This window comes from Leptonychotes weddellii, chromosome 2 (assembly GCF_054177405.1).
Source record: "Leptonychotes weddellii isolate Sample4059 chromosome 2, ASM5417740v2, whole genome shotgun sequence".
Taxonomy (NCBI): Eukaryota; Metazoa; Chordata; class Mammalia; order Carnivora; family Phocidae; genus Leptonychotes; species Leptonychotes weddellii.
The window spans coordinates 53212936-53236486 of NC_138370.1; the positions used below are offsets into that span (position 1 = coordinate 53212936).

Sequence of the window (23551 nt, forward strand, 5' to 3'; positions counted from 1 at the left end):
TACTCCATCAGTCTGCTTAAATGATAGGGTGTTTTCAATATCCATTTTAAAATAAATATCCATCTAATGGGAATCTCATTTCAGTGTTTATCTATACAATGCAGAAATACACACAGCAAAAGCACTGGTTTCCCAGCCACTGCTTCACCTGCTCACCTGACTAACCAACTCTCCCAAGTTCTCTGTACTCTCTAATATGCTTGCACACTTCTGCCCCTCCAGCTGAGTTGCATTTTATCAACTCACACATCTTGGTTTCACTCCCAAATCTGTTTATGATACTTGCACTTGTTACTGAAATTATATAATTTAAATAAACATATATAATCCAATGAGATATAAGTGTAAAAAGAGAGCTATTTCTATGAAAACTAAGTTGATTGCTTTAGAATGATTTGATCAATGTGTTACTGCAAAAAAAAAAAAAAGCTCTCAAATTACACATGGGGGAAGAAAAGAGAAATTGTGTAATTCAAAGATGACTTTGCACTGAGATTTGTTTTCAAGTGTCTCAGTTCTTGCTGCACTTTTTTAAAAACTAGAAAATTAGAGTTGCTCCATCATTATGATGTCCTATGCGCAAAAAAGCATACGGCTCTCCGAGCAGCTAACCACACTAGTTTTACAACAAAAAATTGTCATACAATTTTACAGTTGCATGTTGTAAGTTAAAATAAAATATCTGGGGTATACATGTATTCTTTTTTGATGGTTTCTCCACTGTAATAGCCTTTTGTTGATTAAGTGGTCAACCATGTCAACAGGTCTCCTACTGTGGATGCTCTTTCCCTCTGATGCCTTCTTTTTAGGAACACCTCACTGGTAAAAAGTTATACAATATACTGTTAGCACTTCTGGTCTGAAACAAACAAAAATAACCTGCCCTACACCACCAACAAAATGGACACACTATGTTGAATTTTCTACTGTACTGAGATTGTGTAAAATACTCTGGTGTGTTTATTGCCAAAAATTAATTTTAACTGTCTCTTGAAAAATTTCACTTAAATTCTGTTCCTTTTCCAAAAAGATGAGATTTTCTATCCCAAATAATTTCAATTTATGCAACATCTAAGTTTTCTGAACTGTTTAAAATCTATCCACTCACAATTATCAGATGCTTCTTAAATTCTTCTGAAATGAGAAAAGTTCTAATGTAGACAGAACTTGTAGATGAACACTCATATAATATTAATTTGGAAATAAGAGTATTTACTTACACTGGCACTATTAAGATACTTACCTTTGTTTTTCACACTTACATCAAGTGAAAACTCTTAGCTTCTTTTAGCAAGCCAAAACAAATACACAAAAGCTGAGAAGTCAAAATGTATGTAACAAAACCACAAATTTAGCAATGAAGTAAATGTTCTGAAAAATTCAAGTTGCTTTAGGATTCTCCAAAAATGTTGATCAACACATCAAATGAAGAAGAGTTAAACCTCCAATAATTTTTAGATAATGAAAAAAATATTTTTAGTTATAAAGGTATTTTTATTTTCAAATTTATAAACTCTCTTTTTAAGCAACACTAGTTAATGGCAACTTAACAGCTGCTATGTGATACTGAACAAATTACTTAGCCTTCTTGAGCTTCCATTGCAAAATGGAGTTAATACCTATCTAGTAAGGTGATGAATATCAAATGAGATATATGTAAAATGCCTAGTACATAACTGAAAATAAACCTTCATACAAACACACACATATAAAGCTAAGTATTCTTAACAGTGGGAGAGTGAGGCGGGGAGAGACAAAGTACATGAATTACCTAAAAGTGTATGCAAAACTCTGTGCATAAATGGCTATGTGCACTTTACTTGGGAAAGGGTCCATAGTTTTTCATCATTCTCAAAGGAATCCATGATGTCCCCAAATTTAAACAGTTTTTGTGTTTGTGTGTATGTGTTTTTAAGAGAGCTCGAGCAAGTGGCAGAGGGGAGAAAGAGGGAGAGAGAATCTTAGGAGCCCGATGTGGGGCTCAATCTCACAACCCTGAGATGATGATCTGAGCTGAAACCAAGAGTCAGATGCTTAAGCGAAAAAGCCACCCAGGCACCCCATGATGTCCTCAAATTTAAAAAACTACTTTATAATAGCCTTTGACTTTATTTTCTCTGTTCCCAGATACATAATGTTTATAAAATTTCACTGGAAACTCTAGAAACAAGTTAAATTTAAATTACTCAATAGGAACAACAACAAAGTTCAATTAAAAGCATGATCGTGGTAAGATATATATTCTCCTTTTATTTCTCCTTTAAAAAAAATACACAAACAAATTCATTTGGTTCAAATTATTCCCCAACCTTGCCATAAATAAAAGCAAATACCTAAATTCAAAACAAAATTTAAAAACCTAAACAAAAAAAACAGCAACATCAAAAAAAAAAAAAAAATCAGGGAAACCCTGAAGAGCCAAGAAATTAAAGTGCTATTACTTATATGACACAATAATAATTATTCTTTTTTTGGAGTTAATGCTTCAAATTGATTCAATCCCTCATTCTGACTCAAAGTTCAACCTTCACTTCAAACAACTGTGATATATATATTTTTTAATTTGTGTAATAGGAGACTATATAGTATCACAGAACAGGCCCTAAACTAGGAATCAGGGAAACCAGGGTTATGGTCCTGTTCAGGCACCAACTGACTAAGACAGCTGGACCTCAACATTCTATGGCACCATGATTCTACATCAAAACATGTAATCCCAAAGTAAAACACTAAGATATCTGCTATCCTAAAATCGTATTTTATTATTTATTACTAAAACAGAAACTTATTAAAAGAGAGGTTACCTGACCAGAGACTTGATTCTAGGTCTAATAAGAAAATATACCTATAACAACAAACTTTTGAACTACAGAAAGGTCTACTCCCACTGTCAATTCTCTCAAAATATATATACTCAGAGCAGGCTCCCAGTTGGGGCCATTTAAAATTTTAGCTTAACTTTAACAAGAACACCACATACCTCCACCATACCACTCCCTTCCCTAAGGTGACCAGTGCTTATAAGAAAGATGTAACAAAGTGTACACAGACAAAAATAAACAAGACAGAGGAGAGAGCAGTTTGGCATATCTTGATAGGTAAACCCTAATTTTGTATTTCACTGAAAAATACTTGTTACGGAAAAGGCAACTTATTTTAATCAATTTTATTTCCAAACTGCCTTTTCTAAAATAAGTATTTTTCAATGGAATATAAATGAGGCTAAGCTCTCTTCCCCCACCCCCCCAAAAATAAAAACTACACAATATTAAGCATTTAGTAAGTCTGCCAAATACAACTCTTTGAATGTACTCCTGTAGGAGCTGAACATATACAAAAAAGGCAAATCAACATGGCAAGAGGTTTTCTGAAAGGCTGTGATAACTAATATTTCAGGACTGGAACGTGACAGTTATTAAAAGAAACAAGAGAGGCGTTCTCCCAGTTCCTCATAGGCCAATGTCTCCACTGCCAAGAACTACTACAAACAGCACTGAGGGCTGAATTCACACAGTCTATTAGGCCTAAATCATCTTAGGCCTAAATCATCTTTTGCAAATTTCCCCCATGTCACATTTTATGACAGCAATTCATTGGGTGAAGGTCAGATACAGGGCACAATGAGGCCCATGAACTCAAATGAATTTTTAAAAAGGAGCAAAAAAAAAACCAAGATAAAATCTTGTTGAAAATGATGTCCCCAAATCCAGCAACTAGCATAACCGTACAGAAAAAATCAGATTGTTGGTACTGTTACTTCATGACATGAACCAAACACTTTCCTCCAGGTTAAAAAAAAAGTTCGCATAGCAGTTGATTCACACCTTTATACACGACTTTAATATCCAAACAACCAAGGTTGTTTCAAATGCCTTACCTCATGAACTGGATTTCCAAGCAAAGGCAAATGGGGCCACCTGGGAAAGATCACCCGAAGGCTTCACCACTGCCAATATTTCAGATTTAATAACAGCCATGTCTTAACAAGTTAATGTCCAAAGATTTCAGTCTCCAAACTCAAAAAGTTTGTATTATATTTCAACTAATTATAAGGGACAAAAGATTGAGCCCACACTTTCCTATCTGAGCAAGTAGAATTCAGAGATTATTTCTTAAGAAGTTAGTCCTAATTCTTTTTTTTTGTCCTCAAAACACAGTTTACCTGTTGGAGCAAGGAGTATAAATAAACTTGCAGTTGGCAATTTGGCATAACTATCAAAAATTAAAACATGCATGCACCCACTGATCCACCAATTACATTTGAGAAATCTATTCCATGAAGTTTTGGATATAAACATAAAAATGTCCATTCACTGCAGTACTTTTATAAAGGTGGAAAAATCATATATGCTGATTAACATATGGGATGCCATTCAAAAAAAGGAGCTGGGACCACATATACTGACATGTGAAGAACTTCAAGATACTTTGTACAGTGAAAAAAGCAAGTTTCAGAATAACAGGCATAGTGAAAATATACTTATATCAGGAAAACTGTGCATGGGTGTGAGTGCATGGGTATATAGAATTGCATAGAAAATGGTCTGAAACGATTCACACCAAGCAGAGAGCAGAAGCTACCCTCTGGGGCAGGAGAATAGATCAATGTGTGTGGGTTGGGGTGGGTGAGAAAGGAAGGGCAGTTTAAAAGAGGCACTTTCACCTTCTACACTACATACATCTGTATTATTCATTTACATCATATATATATAAAACATTTGTTCTTTAAAGAAAGAAAATGCAATGTCAAATTTTAGCTAAATTCTAGAATCACAGAATATGCTGTAATAGAAAAAGAAGTAAAGACTGTTGATAGTCAAAAACATCCTTTGTAGATTTCAACCTCAAGGGAACAGAGAAATGTGGGCAGCATCTATCAGTAGTTATAAATGAATATGACAGCGTTTTCACAAACAAGTGTCATTCAGAGAACTGAAAGATTGGAACTTCAAGACTATAAAAGATACTGAAATCAGAAACATCATTAGAAAGATGTAATCATTCCAAATGTCCCTTAGAAATTCAGTTTTAACAATGAATTCCATTACTTTGGTACAAAAAGTATCCTGTGGTGTGGGTATGCTATTTTGATTTAAAAAACTGGCATGTACGAAGAGCCACACGGTATGAGGGGTTTACTCTCACCTGTACATTTTCTTCCGTAACCTGAATTTCTGCAGTGTAAACATAATCGATCAGCATCCTCAGAGTCCAGCCGTCTACCTCTTTTATTCGAACTCTCTTTGCTCGGCTCTCACTCATCTCACCTAAAACACAAAGGAGGAAAAGTGACGCTACTGCAAGCCACTGCTGTGAAAATACCAATACCATTTTCTTGCCATTGACTATATTTTGTAGGCAACACAACCAGCCACTTTTTGCAGGCCTAAAACATTCCATTACCTCCCCTAGCAGCTTACCTAAGCAAATCATAAAACGTACTTCCGTTACCACATCAAAACAGTGAACATGCCACGTGCCCAGCTGTAATACCCGTGGCATTATTAGGTTCAGTATCTGATGCTGTCCATGCTTTTTTTGGTCCATGCTTGTGGGCAGCTTGTTTTCTTTTTGGACTTCTACTCATGACTAGAAGAGTCACAATGTTACCCCTTTTGACTAATAGCAATGAGCACTTGCTAAAAAGGACCCGCTTGGTTAGCAGCATTCATTCAATAAGCACGGCAGTGGCTGCCATGGGCATGAGTGGCCTGCACCGGACACAGAGGCTTTGTTCTCGGGGACAGCACGACCCTCATGCAGGAAACAATTAGGACACAAACTACAGAAGCTGCTGAGGGAATGCAAGACAAAAGAAAGATCACAAAAGGGCTAGTCAATGACATGGGTTTGTTACAGAGATCTTCTAGTCCAAGTTCTACTCCTCTTTGTCATCTGTGGTAACTTCATCCATAAACCTAAGTCACTTCCATACCAGCCTTTCTTACTAAAGCCAGATATTCTTCTATCTCACTGCCTGCTAAAAAGTGCTATAAGACCTCTCTCCTTTACTCACTGAACTAGTGAAGCATTCAAGGATCATAAATAAGGTCCTCTCTTGTGGAAAGAAACAGGAAAGCAGAAAAGAGAAGGGAACTTAGGGAGAGAAAGCAGCAGGTTTGAGCTCATATGTGTGGACAACATAAAATGACCCAAGACATAGGGAAACATAAATTATCTAGTGGTAGGGAAAGAAAACTTCAATTTAAAATGATGAAGGCAGTCTAAAAATTATGTTGACTCCTACGAGACACCTAGCACAAGGGTTTGGATCCACTGAGTTTCAAAGACAAAAGAAGCAGCATCAAAACCATTAATCCTTCACCTTAATCCAGTATCTGTTAGAAAAACAACATAACAGCCTCAGGATTTCTTGAGAGTTCATTTCTTTTTTAGCCATGGTACACTGTCAGCGACCATAAGCTATCAGAAAAGCCTACGGGAATCCATAATTACACAAAATTCCTTTGTAAACACAAACCCTGGGAGGAGAGAAATAATAATAGTGATGTACATTTAACTGCATGCTTCCCTGGAGATTATTTCTGACAAGATCTCAGAAAGAAGCTGTTCTCCTAAGAGCTAAAATATCTCAAAAGTATCCTGCCACCTCCCAGGGAGGGGTGGGGGGGGGGACGGGGGGCATCCACCGGTGTTAGAGAAGGGAGATAGTTAATGAGAAAGAGGTATGTATGCCTATACAGCAGGAAGACAAGGGACTGGGTTATGTGTCTGTTGCCTCAGCATGTTTTTTCCCCTCTAAAAAAAGGGAGGAAAAAGGAAAGGTTGAGAAATACAGAAATATTATATAAAGGCACATTCCTCTATCCTACTCTCTCGGATCTTGTAGACAGATAGATAGGATTTGTATCATCTCAAAGTTCTTTTGTGTCTGAAGTGAAGACACTTTGGAATGTAGACTTGGACTTTGGACAAAGGCCACATCTAATTCACCTATAGGGCTCCAGCGATGTGTAAAGCCCTGCAGGGCCTGAGGCCACACAAGTATAAAGCCATGTACTTAGTTCTCAAGGAGTGAATTCAGCTCTCAGGACTTAGGCATGACCTAACTTAGACAAAAACAAGTCTGACTTTAATTTACATATTTGTGTAAAAAATTAGTCCTTTGCCAAGCAGTTTTTAATATTCTAGTTTTTAAGGTATTGCTATAAGACATACTTTGCTAATTCATATATTCCATATGCATCTTTTTTAATATGAATTTTCTTTCCCCAGAAAACTGTATCTGCTTTCAACAAATTCAATCTCTATCATGTGTTGCTTTAAAAATGTTTTAATCCTTATGTTTCATGTTAAGCTACAAAAACAGTAACAAACAGCTTGCCACAGATTGCATTAATAGTTTACAAATTCCAGTAAATACTAAGAATTAAAACACATACCAAAGAGAGTTGTAGGGATGCCTCGGTGGCTCAGTCGGTTAAGCATCTGCCTTCAGCTCAGATCATGATCCCAGGGTCCCCCATATTGGGCTCCTTGCTCTGCAGGGAGCCTGCCTCTCCCTCTGCCTGCAGTTCCCCCTGCTTGTGCTCTCTCTCTCTCTCTCTCACACACAAATAAATAAATAAAATCTTTTTTAAAAAATTATTTAAAAAAATAAAAATAAAGAGAGTTGTAAAAGCTATTTAGATCTAATTCTAGTTGTTACACATTACCTGAGTTACTGCCCTTTGCTGTTTATAGAGGAAATCTTTAGGCACTATGGTTTTGAGATTTATTTTTGATAATGCCTTTTTAAAAAATATTCAATGATACTGTACAGAGTTTACTCGTATCATTTTTAAGTTCACAAAGTCTCTCTCCAGATTAGGGTGTTTTGCTTCTGTATCTTGATCATGTAGACCTGTGAAGCTCTATGAGGATATCCGCACAGATATCATCACTAAAATCCTGAGAAGCACTTTTGACTCTCCCCTCTTCCTTACCCACCCATCCCATCATTCACTAAAACCTTCAGAATGAACCTCAGAGAGATCTCAAATCGATGCCCCCCTCTCCTCTCCATCCCTTCCGCCACTATGTCACCAGGGTCCTACTACATCTTGCCAACACCAGCACAGCAACCTCCTAATTCTTTCCCTGCCCCCGGGACGACTCCACAGATCTGACCATGGTAGTCAAAAGTCTCCAGCTGCTCCTAGTTCAGGCATGTGAGCTCCTTCCATATTCAGTCCCTGCTTCACTATCCAGCCTCCTCTCTCTCCTACTTCTAGCCTTAAAATATATCCAGAAGAATATTACGCAGCCATCAAAAAAAAAAAAAGAAATCTTGCCATTTGCAACAACGTGGATGGAACGAGAGGGTATTATCCTAAGCAAAATAAGTATCATATGATATCGCTGATATGAGAAATCTGAGAAACAAGACAGAGAATCATAGGGGAAGGGAGGGAAAAATGAAACAAGATGAAACCAGAGAGGGAGACAAACCATAAGAGACTCTTAATCTCAGGAAACAAACTGAGGGTTGCTGGAGTGGAAGCGGGGTGGGAGGGTTGGGGTGGCTGGGTGATGGACGCTGGGGAGGGTATGTGCTATGGTGAGCGCTGTGAATTGTGTAAGGCTGATGAATCACAGACCTGAACCCCTGAAACAAATAATACATTATATGTTAATAAAAAATATATATATCCAGAAGAAACTTCCTGTAGTTTTCCACATGCAGCGAATAACTTCCTGCTTTGATGCCTTTGTTAAGCTTTGTCCTCTTTGTCTCCCCATGCTCTCATTCCCCAGGCTAATCCCCATTCTTCAAGAGTCAGCTGGACCCTCTCCAGGTAGGCTTACCTCTTGGTGGCCCAAAACCAGGTTAGGCTCTCACCCTGGGTACACTTGGGTACCTCCTGCAAATCCACTCTGTCCTAATAATACTTAGTTCCCCCTACCTGGATCCTTGAGCTCCCTGAGGGCAAGATGTCTTTCTCATCTTATCTCTGTATCCCACAACGCCTGACCTATTATAGATACCCAATAAATTCTGGTTGGATAAATGAATGACTAGAAGAATAAAAAGTGATACACATGCCAATCTAAAATGTAGCCTCTTTACTCAACATAATTAACACTTGAATTAGTCTTGAACATGGGTTTCTAGCTATGAAGGATTTCAGTCAACATTCACTGAACATCCGCTATACATTCCAGGCCAAGCTAAGTACCTCACTAGTGAACACTGCACCATCTCCAAATTGTAAAAGTTTACAGACATATTTGTGGATAGAAATATTTCCATCTAAAAGACCTTTACTCAAGGCTCCTGAAACCTAGCACAAACTGATGACTTTATTCATGCACTCTAAAGTTCTAAAAAGTGAACAGGCTAAGAGAGCAAACCCTAAGATCCATTTCAATGTAAAAATCCTATGATTCTAATTTCAATTATTGTTTAGCATATAAAAATATCTAAGAAAAACATAAAAGCATAATACAGAATCTTTTACTATGCTGAAATGCTAAAAAGTGAATGGCAAATTTACAACTACATGTAGTAAATAAATTTTATTCCATTACTCTTCAGGTTCATTTGTAATCTAATCATTATTGCCCCTTTGTTTGTCATTAGTCCTGGGTTACAAAGAAGCTACTGATACACAGGTATTTTCATTCTGGCAAGCTGACCCGGATGCCCCTGCCAGCCATTCTCTATGATGGTCATGGCACATAATTCCCCAATCCTACCACTAATCTGAGGCAAACGTTGTAGCCACATTCCCCTGCCAGTTTCGGTCTAGTTTGAGTAACTTCTGGAAAAGGTCTACTAGACCCTAAAAGGGAGAAAAAAAGAAAAAGCACGCCCTCCCTCTCCTTCTTTGAGATGTTGAGTCCACTCTGATAGGCATCTTCCATTCACAAGGGGAAGCAACCTTGGGATAACATTTTTACTGCAAACAGCAGGGCAGAGAGAGAAGGAAGCGGATCCCTGATGAAATTCTCAGGCTGCAGATCTGACCATGCCTGGTGTCCAGCCTACCTCCCAGTTATGAGAGAATACACTTCCTTACTATTTAATAAACCAGTTTAAGTGGAGTTTCTGTCATGTGCAGACTAAGGCATCCTAACTTAGGCTCTTTATGCACAACACTCTATTTAATTTTCTTCACAGCAGTCAATGATATCAGAAATTATCTTTTCTTTGCATTTACTCTCTAACCTTTCCCCCTCTTCCAAGGAGAATCATGAGAGCAGGGACTTATCTGTCTTGTTCATCTCTAAAGTTCTCAAACCTAGGATAATGCCTAGCACACAGAAGATGCTCAATACATATTCCTTGATGAAAGAAAGCATGAATCTTAGACAAATATAACCATGCAAACAACTTTTTAAAAATACCACTTCTTAATCATGCACATGATAATCCACCTTTTCATATTCTAACTTACTGAATCATGTTCAATATGACAAAAGAAATCATCAAAAAGCACAATACAAAGGAGTAAAAGTAAAAATTCAACATTTCCCACTAGATGTCATATACTTTAGACTGTGGCACTAAATAAGCCTCAAATGTATCTGTAAGAGAAATAGCATTTTAAATGCCACATTTGTAACAAGTAATTTAAAAAAAGAGCCCAATCTGATATATGCTTTCTCAAGTAACAGCTAAACCACCTGGCCTTGCTCTAAATAGGCCCACACTTCACAGAGTAAAAACCTGTGAATACATCACAGAATTACTTTTCACCTCCCTTCTCTACCCAAATACTTGGAATTACAATGAGTAACAGAATTCTTTTTTAGGTGATATAATTTGAATGAAAATTTCCCTACAATTTATGGGAGATTAAAAACAAGGGCCAAAAAAGGACATCTGCATATTTCCTAATAGGGGAGTCACAGGAAAACAAAAGAAGAGTAGGTAATGCCCTGTACCATTGCAAACACTTCTGATTACCCACGAAGCAGGAGAAAATAAATATACATAATGTATGATGCAATGGAAGCATGCAAAGGTCTACTGGTTGGCCTCACCATATTTTTTATAATAAAATTTAACAGGGCTTCAGATCAAAAAAAAAAAAAAAAACAGGAAAAGAAATAATGGAGTCATATTCTAGCAAAAAGTAAATAAATGTATGTACACTAAACCACCTAGACCAAATCTCCTTATGTTCCTTACCTAATCTCTGACAAATGATGTACTATTCAGTGGATACAAAGGTAGAAAATGTACAAAGATCGCCAGAAAGGTGAACAGCATCTATTGCTTTCTATCTATGCACTATCACTTCACCATAAAGTCAAGCCTAATAAGCATGTCCATTTTTTAATTGAATTATTTGGTTTTTTGGTGTTGAGTTCTATAAATTCTTTATATATTTTGGATTTACCAAAAACAAAACCAAAAAAATTAATTTGAAAAAATTACATACAACTCCTGTTTATTATTGCAGCATTATTTACAATAGCCAAGACATGAAAGCAACCCAAATGGCCATCAATAGATGAATGGAAAAAAGAAGATTTGGTACATATATATGTGATAGAATACTACTCAGCTGTAAAAAAAAAAATGAGATCTTAGCATCTGAGCCACCATGGATGGACCTAGAAGGTATCATGCTAATGAAATAAGTCAGACAGAGAAAAATATATACCACATGATTTTACTTATATATGGAATCAAAAATACAAAACAAACAAGCAGAAACAGGCCCATAAATATAGAGAACAAACTTGTGGTTACCAGAGGGGAAAGGGTAGCAGGACGGGCAAAACAGGTGAATGGGAGTTGGGGATACAGGCTTCTAGTTAGTGAATGAGTAAGTTCCGGGGATGAAAGGTACAGCACAGGGAAAATAATCAGTGGTATTGTAATACTGTTGTATGGTGGTGGCTGGCAGCTAGTGTTGTGGTGAGCACGGCATAACATACAGAGATGCTGAATCACTCTGTTGTACACCTGAAACTAACATTGTATGTCTGCTATTCTTCAATTAAAGTAGTAATAACCATAATTACAGCCAAAATTAATTACGTATTTTCTCCGTGCCAAGTAAGAAAACTGCTAAGAAATTCACATATATGATCTCATTTAATTTTTACAAAAATCCTAGGAAGTGGGTAATATGATCATCCCCCTTCTCCAGATGGGGAAATGGTAGCATAAATTGATGACATGAGTTTCCCATAGTTTCCAACAAGGAAGTAGCAACAGCAGTGCCATGGGAGAGAATGCCACTTACAGGGGACAGCACTATACAGGGAATTCCTAAACTAGGCCAACACATTCCAGCTAGAACCCTCCTCTCACAAGCCTAGAGACTCTGTTGAGAAAACTGTCCAGGAGAAATAAGTAAAATGTGAACCACGAAACTGAAATGAACCCTAGGACATAAAAATTTGACTAGTCTCACTTCATCAGAATTGACTTTTCAAATCAGCCTCAGCTAAAGAAAGGCACCCTCCCAACTTGGCTCACTGCCCCTCTGCTATCCTTCCTACATTCTTGATTATTTAACTCTGTTCAGGAACAGCAAGGCTGCAACAGACTAAATAGTGAGGGGCTCTAGACTCCTCTCTACTCCTAAAACACTAAGCCCATCCTCTTCACATGGCCTTCTGCACTCATCTTCATCTGTGTGAGTCCTTTAAACCTACCAGGTTTCAGGAAATGTCAGATCCCCTTCTCTCAGTGCTGCCCATCATAGCCCTTACCATCAGCATCACTGCTCTGGGCACCCAGATCTTCCACACACTACTGCACTATTTAAAGTGTGCATATCATTACGGGGTGGGAAGCACACTGACGCTGGTCTGTATTCCTTGAAGTATCTAAGCAAAATGTCAAGCACAAGAAATACTTCATAATTTCTGAAGTATGAATAGCTTTGTATTTGTGCTTTTTGGTATAACCACATTTGTTTTTATAAGTATTTTGTTTGCCCTACCAATACTCTTAAGATTATAAGCTCACTGTTGGAACAGATAGTAACTTCATTTCTTTGTACAGTAATATGTTTAAATTTATTTTATTTTATTTTTTTTAAGAGTGAGGTTAAGAGGGCACCTGGGTGGCTCAGTCAGTTACGTTTCTGACTTCAGCTCAGGTCATGATCTCTGGGTCCTGGGATTGAGCCCTGCATCAGGCTCCCACTAAGCAGGGAGTCTACTTCTCCCTCCCTCTCTCTCTGCCCCTCCCCCTGCTCATGCTCTCTCTCTCTCGCTCTCAAATAAACAAATAAAATTAAAAAAAAAAAAAAAGAATGAGGTTAAGGACTTCAAATGTTGCAGGCAAATTACTTTTTTCCGGAAGTACTGAAATCATTCTATATATTTTTTTACAGTTACCTAAGTTTTTTACAGTTACCTATTTTTTTTTATGTAACCAAGTCAAAGGACACTAAATAAACATCTCTTTATTCATGGTGAAGCATATGTGAAAATCATTTGAAAAAATGGAAACAGTAAAAGCACTTTTCTTTTGCCAAAATAATGAAGTGCCAAAAGTTGTTATAAATAGCAGGAAAGTAAACTGAGCCAATATATGTAAACATAAATATAAAGGGGGAAAACTGAGCATAAAATTGTGAGTATGTGAATGTACACATACACACAACATGATTGCAAAAATGAAAAACAATGAGGAAGAGGAATTTGAAACAAAGCAAGAGCATTTACTTCCATTACGATACTGAATTTCGTAACAGTAAAATGTTAGTAAGAAAAGAAAGTATGGAGAGAAAAGCCCAGATCTGTATACATTTAAAAAACACCCATAACTAAGACATTTCATACCTGTAAACATGGCATGAAAGTAAGGACTACAGGCAGCCAGCACCACTCTATGAGCAGAGATTTCCATGTCTTCAGCCACGATTATGACATCACACAGCAAATTTTGACTGTTTACAAAGCAGAGAGAGAAACAAAATTTTAATGATACCAATAATAAATGTATTGAACATCCTGTGCAAATATATTATAATAAAAGCGCACTCTTCTGAAGTTGAGGCTAACTTTTAAAACTGCAATCCTGGGGGGTGCCTGGGTGGCTCAGATGATTAAGCATCTGCCTTCGGCTCAGGTCATGATCCCAGGGTCCTGGGATCGAGTCCCACATCGGGATCCCTGCTAGGCGGGGAGCCTGCTTCTCCCTCTGCCTCTGCCTCTCTCTCTCTCTGACTTCCATGAATAAATAAATAAAACATTTAAAAAAAAAACAAAAAACACTGCAATCCTGGGGCGCCTGGGTGGCTCAGTCATTAAGCGTCTGCCTTCAGCTCAGGTCATGATCCCAGGGTCCTGGGATCAAGCCCCACGTTGGGCTCCCTGCTCGGCGGGAAGCCTACTTCTCCCTCTCCCACTCCCCTGCTTGTGTTCCCTCTCTCGCTGTATCTTTCTCTGCCAAATAAATAAATAAAATCTTTAAAAAAAATAAAATAAAACTGCGATCCTTTGGGGCACCTGGGTAGCACAGTGAGTTAAGCAGCTGACTCTTGGTTTCGACTCAGGTCCTGATCTCAGGGTCCTGGGATCGATCTCCCACCTTTGGGCTCTGGCTCACACAGAGTCTGCTTCAGATTCTCTCTCCCTCTCCCTCTGCCCCTCCCGCTCATGCGTGCGCACTCTCTCTCTAAAATAAATAAATAAATCTTTTTTAAAAATAAATAAATAAAACTGCGATCCTTTAAAACAGAATTCCTAAACATGAAGCACACAGAAAACAGGCATGACAAAAGCCCGACATGCATTGGGCCCTCACTCAGAATCTTGCCTTTGTTTAACAGACAAATCTTTCCCAATTTGATTACTGATTTCTCAACCTAAAGTAAATTACTAGCAGCAAACCATCAGTGGATTGTAAAAGGGGAGGTTGTTTGAATTAAGAACAACATCAGCAGAAGTGGCAGATGGCAGTTTGACGTTAAGATGAAGACAAAATAAAACATATGTAGAAAACCAAATTGGGTCAAAGTACCAAAAAAAAAAAGATACTTAAAATGATGCTGGTCATCAAGCAAAGGTAAAATTATATTCAATTACACCTGCTATTTAAAAGGCATATAAGACACTTGAAGCTTAACTTAATCAGAACATTTTACCAGTGAAAATTATCTCATTCCTCAAGGCTAAAAAACATTACCATATACAAAATTAAAAAGCATTTTGTTACCTTAAAACAAACCATTATTCAGCAAACATAATTATACCTCCAATTCTGAAATATCCATTTTAAGTCATTCAAAACCATGTGGTGAACACTTCTTACATTCTACACAAGCTGCTAGATGAGACTCTCCAGCTAAGTAAGAATGTCACAGAATATCTTTTCGGCAAAAAGTGGTGCTGACGCTTCTTCCAGAACAAGCAAGAGGGCTCCAACTCTAAAACCCACCTTACCGGTCGTAATGTCATTAATGACTGAAACAGGTGTGGTGAACCCAAAAGTCCTTTCCACACCTCAAATACCCAAGCACTGAATTTATATGTAGAGCACACATAGGTCACACTTGGCCCCCCTCCTCCACTACTGTATTTCCTACAAGGATGGCCTGTCTGCTTCTGTAATTTTCTAGGAGCTCACAAGCAACATTTTCACATGAGCTTCACCAAGTCCTTGACGTTTTCCACTTTTCCGCACTGCTTACAAACTTGTTTCTGTGGAGATCATACCAAAAGTTTTCGGAGACCCTACTGGCATCTATTTTCCCTCCGGTCCAAGAGAAACTAAGAAAAAGGAGTCCCACGGCACTGGTGATAAGTGTGTTCCAGGCCTCACTGCTGATGAGCTTGCTATGCCCTTTAGACTGAAGTATGGCTCATGGGCATCACTAGAATGGCTCACGATGCTGTATGAGACATCAGGCAGGTCGCACATTAGAGTCATCAACGGTGGCCTCAGGTCACCCATTTGTGAGTCCTCCACTGTGGAAAACTGACAAAGTCTACTGTCTGCTCGGAGAATGTAAAACGACTCTGCAAGTCTGTGACTTCCATGGGTTCACAAGTAACCAGGGTGGGAAAAGTCAGTGGTGTTTTCAGGAGAATACTATGCAAGAGCTATACCTGCATGTATTATCTCATTCTGACCTCACCACAATCTTTATGAGGTAGGTATTATTATGATTTTTACTCCCAAAATGTATAGCTGGGGAAGTCAAGGTTAAAGATGAACAACCAGCCATAAGTCCCCACTAGTGGCAATGCCAGGATTCAAATCCATGGAGTCTGGCTCCAAAGCCTTTTAACCACTACACAAAACCACCTAAAGCCATGTGGTTTCAAACTTGGTAAAGCTTGAATAAAACAGGAAATAAAATGTATAAATCAAATAATACCAATTTATTAGTTGACATACTATATACTAGAAACAATTTTTAAAGTTCTATATATAATTTATAAAAGGCCTAATTTTAGTGGGTTTTTAGCACTACCTCTCCAAGAATATTTAGAAAAATCAAATTCAACAAAGCATTGCAAGGTCATCTCTGCCCTTAAGTTGTCTAGCAGAAAGGACTGACGATGCCAAGATTATAGGATAAAGTGGAAAACATCATTGTAAAGGTGCTATGGGAGGAACTAAATCAGACGAGCGGTCAGAAGAGTCTTCTTCAGCTACTGACCTTAAGCTGAGTTCTAAAAACAAGTAAGCATTAGCAGGATGGAGAAGGAGCAAGAGAACTTCTAACAGAGAGAACAGTGTGTGCTATGGAGACCTGAAGCAGCACAGCACCATGGGGAACCCCAGAGGAAGAAAAGCAGAGAGAGAGAAGGGAGAGCGAAAAGCAGGAGACGGAGGGGTCAAGGTCAGCAGAGTTGCACACAGCCTCTAAAGAATGGGGCCATCCAGGTGTTCCTATAATGACCACGGCATCTGGACACAACTCAAACATGAGTCAAATACATCTTTACGCCTATTTTCCTTCTGTGGGTAGTAATCCTTCTTAATGCTCTAATTTCAAGATGGAACTTAAGTGGAATTACACTTGAACACCCCCAAATCACATAATTAATTACATTTAGCTTCAATTACAATTACTCATTGATCGAAACCATCTAGCATAACACCTGCTGGTTGTCACATAATTAGCTTGGCCTTCCCAGCTTATTAGCGGATGTTAGTTAACTAATAAGGTAAAAACACTGTCAAATTAGCATGCAGCCACACCCTGCATTGGGTCACACAGAATCTAAGGGTCACATTCTAAAACAATAACATATTTAGTTCTAGTGTTTCATTTTTTTTCTTTTTGTCTCCACCAAAATCATATTTTAAAACAGCACTCAAAGACAAGAGAGATCTGACCAAACTTCTTCTTTCAGCCAGTGTGTGTCTGAGTCTCACCCTTACCTCTTTCCAAATGTGCACGTTCATAAGCAGCAGAAAAACTTTTGGGTGAGGAGGAGTGAGCTACAAATGAAAAGTCTGGCAATAAAAAAAAAAAAGAGCAACTAGTTTAGCAGCCTAGATGGTAAGTCTCTGAGTTTATATTCCTATTACTTGAAATCTAATGAGAGCACGAACTGTAGAAGGAAAAGTCTTCCAGAATAACAAGACAAATAAAACCAACATCTAGGTTTTAGCAAAATTTGCATTTATTCATTCATTCATCAAATACCCAGAGTGGCTACTGTGCGCCAAGCAGAAAGGACTGACGATGCCAAGATTATAGGATAAAGTGGAAAACATCATTGTAAAGGTGCTATGGGAGGAACTAAATCAGACGAGCGGTCAGAAGAGTCTTCTTCAGCTACTGACCTTAAGCTGAGTTCTTGTGCGCCAAGCACTATGTTCATTTACTGTGTGTGCTGCCGAAGCAAGCATGCACTATGCTCATTTACAATAGCAAGATAATGTCCATGAACGGCAAGGAGTTTACAGTCTAAAGGGGAGAAACAGACAAGCTAACAGGTAATTATAAAAATCAAACCTATAACTTTTAAGATGGGGCAGGTATGAGGTGTTTAGGAACACACAAGTGAGGCCAAGCCCAACCTTAAGGAGGCTTTGCAAAGGAAGCTGACTCTAAGCTCAAATGTGGAGAAGAGCAATTATACAGGCCTTATGTAAAACTGAAATTGCCCAGAAAAATGAAAGGCACTCCATCTCCTAAATGAAACAACATCATGCAAATTGATCCTTCTCAGGAAAGATACTGTTTTGAAAATTAATGAAACATGCCCGGACATACCAAGACATCCTTTAGTTTTCTGATATAAAGTGACCAATTCCCAAGACTGGAAAAACCTATCACTGCTGTGTATCTATTTTCTCAAAGTAAAATAGGCCATCTGGCTCTGAGGTCAAAAATAATTGGCAGTCACCTAAACAAGAATTTACTTTCTACTGGAAGTGGGGGTGGTGAGGCGATCACATGGCATCTGTCCATCTGTCTCCCTCGGGTGCCAGGAAAACCTGGAGTCACTCCTGCTACATGGAGTGGAATCAGAAGAACAGCCGAAGCACCAGGCTGGTGAGATGAGCTGTCAGCCAGAGTCCATGGGCGAACCACAAACTATAGCCCAGGAATGTGCCCAAAGTCATCTCTGGAACAGCATCAGGTGTTAGAATAAAAGAAACAATAGCAAGACATAAAAAGAAATCAGACAAGGGGTCAGAAATCAAGGCAAGAAGGAAAGGAGCCAAGGAAATTAAAAACTGGCCAGGAACCAGAGGGTGAGCCAGACACAGAGATGCTGTTCCAGACATGGCTGCATCATGGAGTACTGTCCTCGGCACGAAGGGAGGTGGGGTGGGGAGATGAGCTGGTTTAAAGGTGAAAGGCTTCCCGACTGCTGACTTACGTCATATTTAACCAAACCTCCTGTAACTGACAATTTCATTCAACAGACAAGGGAGATACAATCTGGCTGTAATGTCAATAATCTCGAAGAGCAACAGAACTCCATGACAAGTGTCACCACTGTCTTCCTTCTTCTTCTTCTTAAAACCATGATGGTTTGATTTTGATATGAATTTGAATTTCTGTTGGCTGGTAAGCACAGGGAAAAACCTAGATGTTGGGTTTAGTAAGATTCACCATCATAGTAAAAGTCCTGAAAAATACCACAGCCCCCTCAACAGATATGTACCTGCGGAGATTTTCAAACAGGAAGCAGGAAGTGGTGACATTCAATTTGGAAAGTTAGGGAAAACTACTATAGTCAGTGACTTAGAAACTGCCTGAAACTACTAAAGGGTCCCAGAATAGAGAATATTATTCTTTTCAAATAGAATCAAGACAGCACAATGACGTGAAAAATGACAAAACGGAGCCACAGGAAGACGTGGGGGAAAGCATGTCATCGAATACCTCAGAGAAGGGAAGGTATGATCTTCAGATCTGACGACTGCAAGAACACTGGGCCACAGTTGAGAGGAGAAGATGGAAAGAATAATTAGAAATAAAGTGAAAGAAGATATTAGGGACAGAGGAAAGCTGGTGGGGAGAGGGAGAAGAGAGAAATGAGGAAGGTGAGGGATTTCGGGGGAAAAGTAATACAGTGATGAGTTTCTGAACATGCAGATGAAAAGCCTATGTGGTAGAAAATGTAGGATGTATACAAAGGAAACTTCCTCATTAAAAGGTTTTTTTTTTAAATTGGTGAAATAAATCAGGAGTACTCTTAGCTATAATAATTTAAAGAAAAAAGCCAGAGTAAGATCTTCTGATTTTCTGATTTAAGACGGCCTAGTGAAAGTGAGCTTTGAAACAGAACACTCTCTCACATGTGGTAGGTATTCAACAACATGGAGAAAGGGAAAAGAAACAAACTGGGTCAGTAAACTACTTCACTACTATCCATTATTCATATTCTTTGAAATGTTAAATGATTCTATCCATGCTCAATAAACACCACTTAAAAAGAGATCAATCACATGTGCTTAAGAAACTCTGCAGATTACCAGTTAGTTGAGACTAGAAGTTTCAAACTATATCTTAAACTTTCTAAATAAACAAGTCTATTTGATTTGGGGGCTCTTCCCAACTGCTCTATCTTTCAAGGAATGTTTTATATTCTACTCTAGTACAACATGAAAACAAAAGAACTTCACAATGTCTTACCATAGAAAAAATATAGGTATTAGAGCAATACAAAAAATTCACATATGTAATTTCCTAAAATCTCTTTTAAAGATTTTTTATTTATTTATTTTAGACAGAGAGAATGAGATACAGAGAGCATGAGAGGGAGGAGGGTCAGAGGGAGAAGCAGACTCCCTGCCGAGCAGGGAGCCCGATGCGGGACTCGATCCCGGGACTCCAGGATCATGACCTGAGCCGAAGGCAGTCGCTTAACCAACTGAGCCACCCAGGCGCCCCTAAAATCTCTTTTAAAACAGTAATAAAGCTATGAAGAGACAGACTCACTTAAATTTTTTCTTTAATTCACTTGCCATTTAGGCAACAGAATACAAATAACTAAAGAGCCACAACTCATAGTTTTCAAAGATGCACAACAGATTCAAAGATGCACAACAGATAATTTAACCCTACTAGTGACCTGGATCCACAATGTCTAAAAGTCCTGGAGGAAAAATACAATAAGCACTCCTTTAAGAGAGAGCTTCAGGCTTTTTTGTTTAAATTATCTTTTGAAACGTAAGAACTGCTATTATAACTGAACCAATAAATATTTATGACTTATATGTGATGTATAGGGGAGCATTTGAATTGCTTCATGATTTATCCTTACTTAAAACTTTCAACTCCTAAATATAACTTAAGGATCAAAATAATCTTCCTTCTAAAGAAGTAACAGGTTGGCCCCAACTAATAGTCATTGAAATTTTTAAAGCTCAAATACAGTCTTATCCCATGACCTACAAAACTGAAGTTTTTCTGTTTAAAATTTATTGTGAAGGCAAAATGCTACCTCTTGACAATTCCTTTTTTTGGTCATCTCAAAAAGCCACAACATAATGTTCTCAATAAAACATGTCTGAGATTTAGTCTGCTTGTCTCCTCCACAGACCCAATACAGTGTGTTGCACATAATAAGCCCTCTGTAAAGATCTATTGATTTGATTTTGAAAATGTTAGTGTTCTGAAAAACTCCTACCCCCACCAATTCATGCTAGGGAAATTGAAAGAGCTGCATTTCCTGCCAGAGATGTGTTGCTAAAAAGACCTGTCCTTACACCACACTGCCAGGTTGTTCCTCCAACATCATTAATCTTACAACGCTGCTCCCCTTTTCAAAAACTTTCCCTGATTCCCACTGCCCACAGGATTAAGTCCAAATTCATCCCGCTATTTAAGCCTGCACAATTCTGTCCTTCTCCCACTTCCTAGCCACTGACTCCCCAGCATGAACTCTTGATTCGCTTTATCCAACAAGTTCTGTTTATCCGCTCCCTCGCTCATGCAATTATCCAGGCCAGGAACTGCCTTTCCTCTCCTGTCCTTTGTATGAATCCTACTGCTCGCCATCAGGCCCAGCAGAAACCATTTCTATGGGCCGCTGTAGATTTCTCCTGTGAAAATCCTCTTCGGCCCACGATCTTCCACCACCTCATCCTCTTCTCTGGACATCTCCTGCAGCAATCCAGACACTCGCTGGGAATGGGCCAAGTCTGATACTGTTTCTGGCTCCCGCACAGCCTCTTGGGCAGGCGAGCTGATTTCAAAGGAGAACCAGCTGCTTACAAATACTTGTTGAATACACTGTTTAGAAGGGACTGCAGGGTTTTTACACCAAGTAATTTTAAGTTATTCAAGCTCATATTGGGCTAGGACATGGAGCTGTACCTGGGCCTCCTGTCTAAAAAAGAAAACAAAACCAAAAATCAATCACTTCCATCAGCCAAAGGTTCATAAACACAGTGCCTACCGTCCGGCTGTTACTGTACCAGGTAGAGGTGAGGGCACAAGAGCAGAGTGGTAAGAACAAGGAAGACCTCCCTTCCCAGAAGTCAGGAAACCCACTCTCAGCTACCCCTTCCTGGCAGCAGGAAGCTGATGCAATGGCAGGAAATAAGATTTCCAGCTGTAAGGAGTAGGCCTCTTTAGAGATTTTTTTTTTTTAATTACTCAGTGGGCCGTAAGGAGTAAGAGAGAAGTGAATGACATTAAAAACAAACCAAAAAAAGGGTTCTGATGAACCCCAAAGAGAGTTTAGTTTTTAAAACACTACCTGCTAGTGACTTTATTAAAACAATCACACAGTCATAGAGCTGGCAGCCAAAACCCTCCCGCTGTTCAAAGGTCATTCTTTGTCCTGAAAATCAGCATCAACTACCAGCCTGGTGACACATTAGCTCCTGAGATGGTGTGACACAAAGAACGAGGTACTATTTCACAGCCATACAGCTCACACCCAAAATGGGACAAATAGGTACATGAAGGCTAGCGCTAAATAATCCCAGGACGAGGTGCAGGCAAGCAGGAAAAAAATCTCACAGGCTCAGAGAATGTCCAAGCAACAACAAACCTTACATTCCATCCTGTCCCGTCCCCTCATTTCATAGCTAAGCCTCAAAGCCGTAAAACAGCTGCCCCAAGGCCAAAGAGTTTGTCCCCAAACCTGGGTCATCCACTTCAGGGGCAGGTGTCACCTGCCCTGACGTGCAGTGAGTTATGCCTGGGTCACCAGGGAGCTACTCACACCAGTGGAAGGGCCACGGCTACTGTGCCCCACAGGCGGGGTGGGGGGCGAGATATGAATAGACACAGAAAAAGTCAGTCTTTCTAGACTTCTCAAAGAAAAAGAAGAGCCATTAAAAATCTTAGTCTTAAGATGACCAGCCTGTTTTTCTTACTTTTCTTGCAGGTCTATTTAGTAACCACTGCAGTTTACCTTCTCATAACGACTGTTACAATGGAATTAAAAAACTAAAACAGCACAGCCAGACCTGCTAGATTATCCCACCTATATATCTGCCCAAAGACTAAAATGAAAACACACTTATTAAAAATGCTGTCATTACACTGTGTGTTAACTAGAATTTAAATAAAAATTTGGGAAAAAATAATTAGTAAAAATAAAAATAAAAAATAGGGACGCCTGGGTGGCATAGTCAGTTAAGCATCAGACTCTTGGTTTTGGCTCAGGTCGTGATCTCAGGGTCCTGGGCTGGGCCTGTGTCTGTCTCTGCGCTCAGTGGGGAGTCTGCTTGTCCCCCTTCCTCCCCCTCTACTGCTCCCCACTCCCACTTGCGCGTGTGCGTGCATGCACACTTTCTCTCTCAAATAAACAAAATCTTTAAAAATAAATAAACAAAAATAAAAATGCTGTCAGAGCAGGACCAGGAAGCAAGTCAAATATGTAAAAGTCAATTTAACTTTTTTGTCTCTCTCCAATCCACTTTCCACCTGGCAGCAAATAACGTTCTTTTCAAGATAAAAATCTGATCATGTCACAACCCTGCCTGCTTAAAACTCTCCAATGGGGGCGCCTGGGTGGCTCAGTTGGTTAAGCGACTGCCTTCGGCTCAGGTCATGGTCCCGGGGTCCTGGGATCGAGTCCCGCATCGGGCTCCCTGCTCTGCGGGGAGCCTGCTTCTCCCTCTCCCACTCCCCCTGCTTGTGTTCCCTCTCTCGCTGTGTCTCTCTCTGTCAAATAAATAAATAAAATCTTTAAAAAAAAA

The 23551-nt window shown here is 39.0% G+C and overlaps 1 protein-coding gene across 3 annotated transcripts in view; it reads right to left on the bottom strand.

Moving 5' to 3' along the window:
• KLHL2 (kelch like family member 2) overlaps positions 1 to 23551 on the bottom strand; it is a 101927-nt gene that overhangs the window by 62955 nt on the left and 15421 nt on the right. For 2 of the 3 annotated variants that reach the window (XM_081811183.1, XM_081811180.1), the window contains exons 3-4: positions 13756 to 13862; positions 5146 to 5267 (exon numbers count right to left, since the gene is read on the bottom strand). In XM_081811183.1, the coding sequence (XP_081667309.1) occupies positions 5146 to 5267; positions 13756 to 13862 (229 nt within the window). Of the gene's footprint in view, positions 1 to 3877; positions 4163 to 5145; positions 5268 to 13755; positions 13863 to 23551 lie in introns of those variants that run through there. The other variant, XM_081811186.1, reaches the window with a different exon arrangement.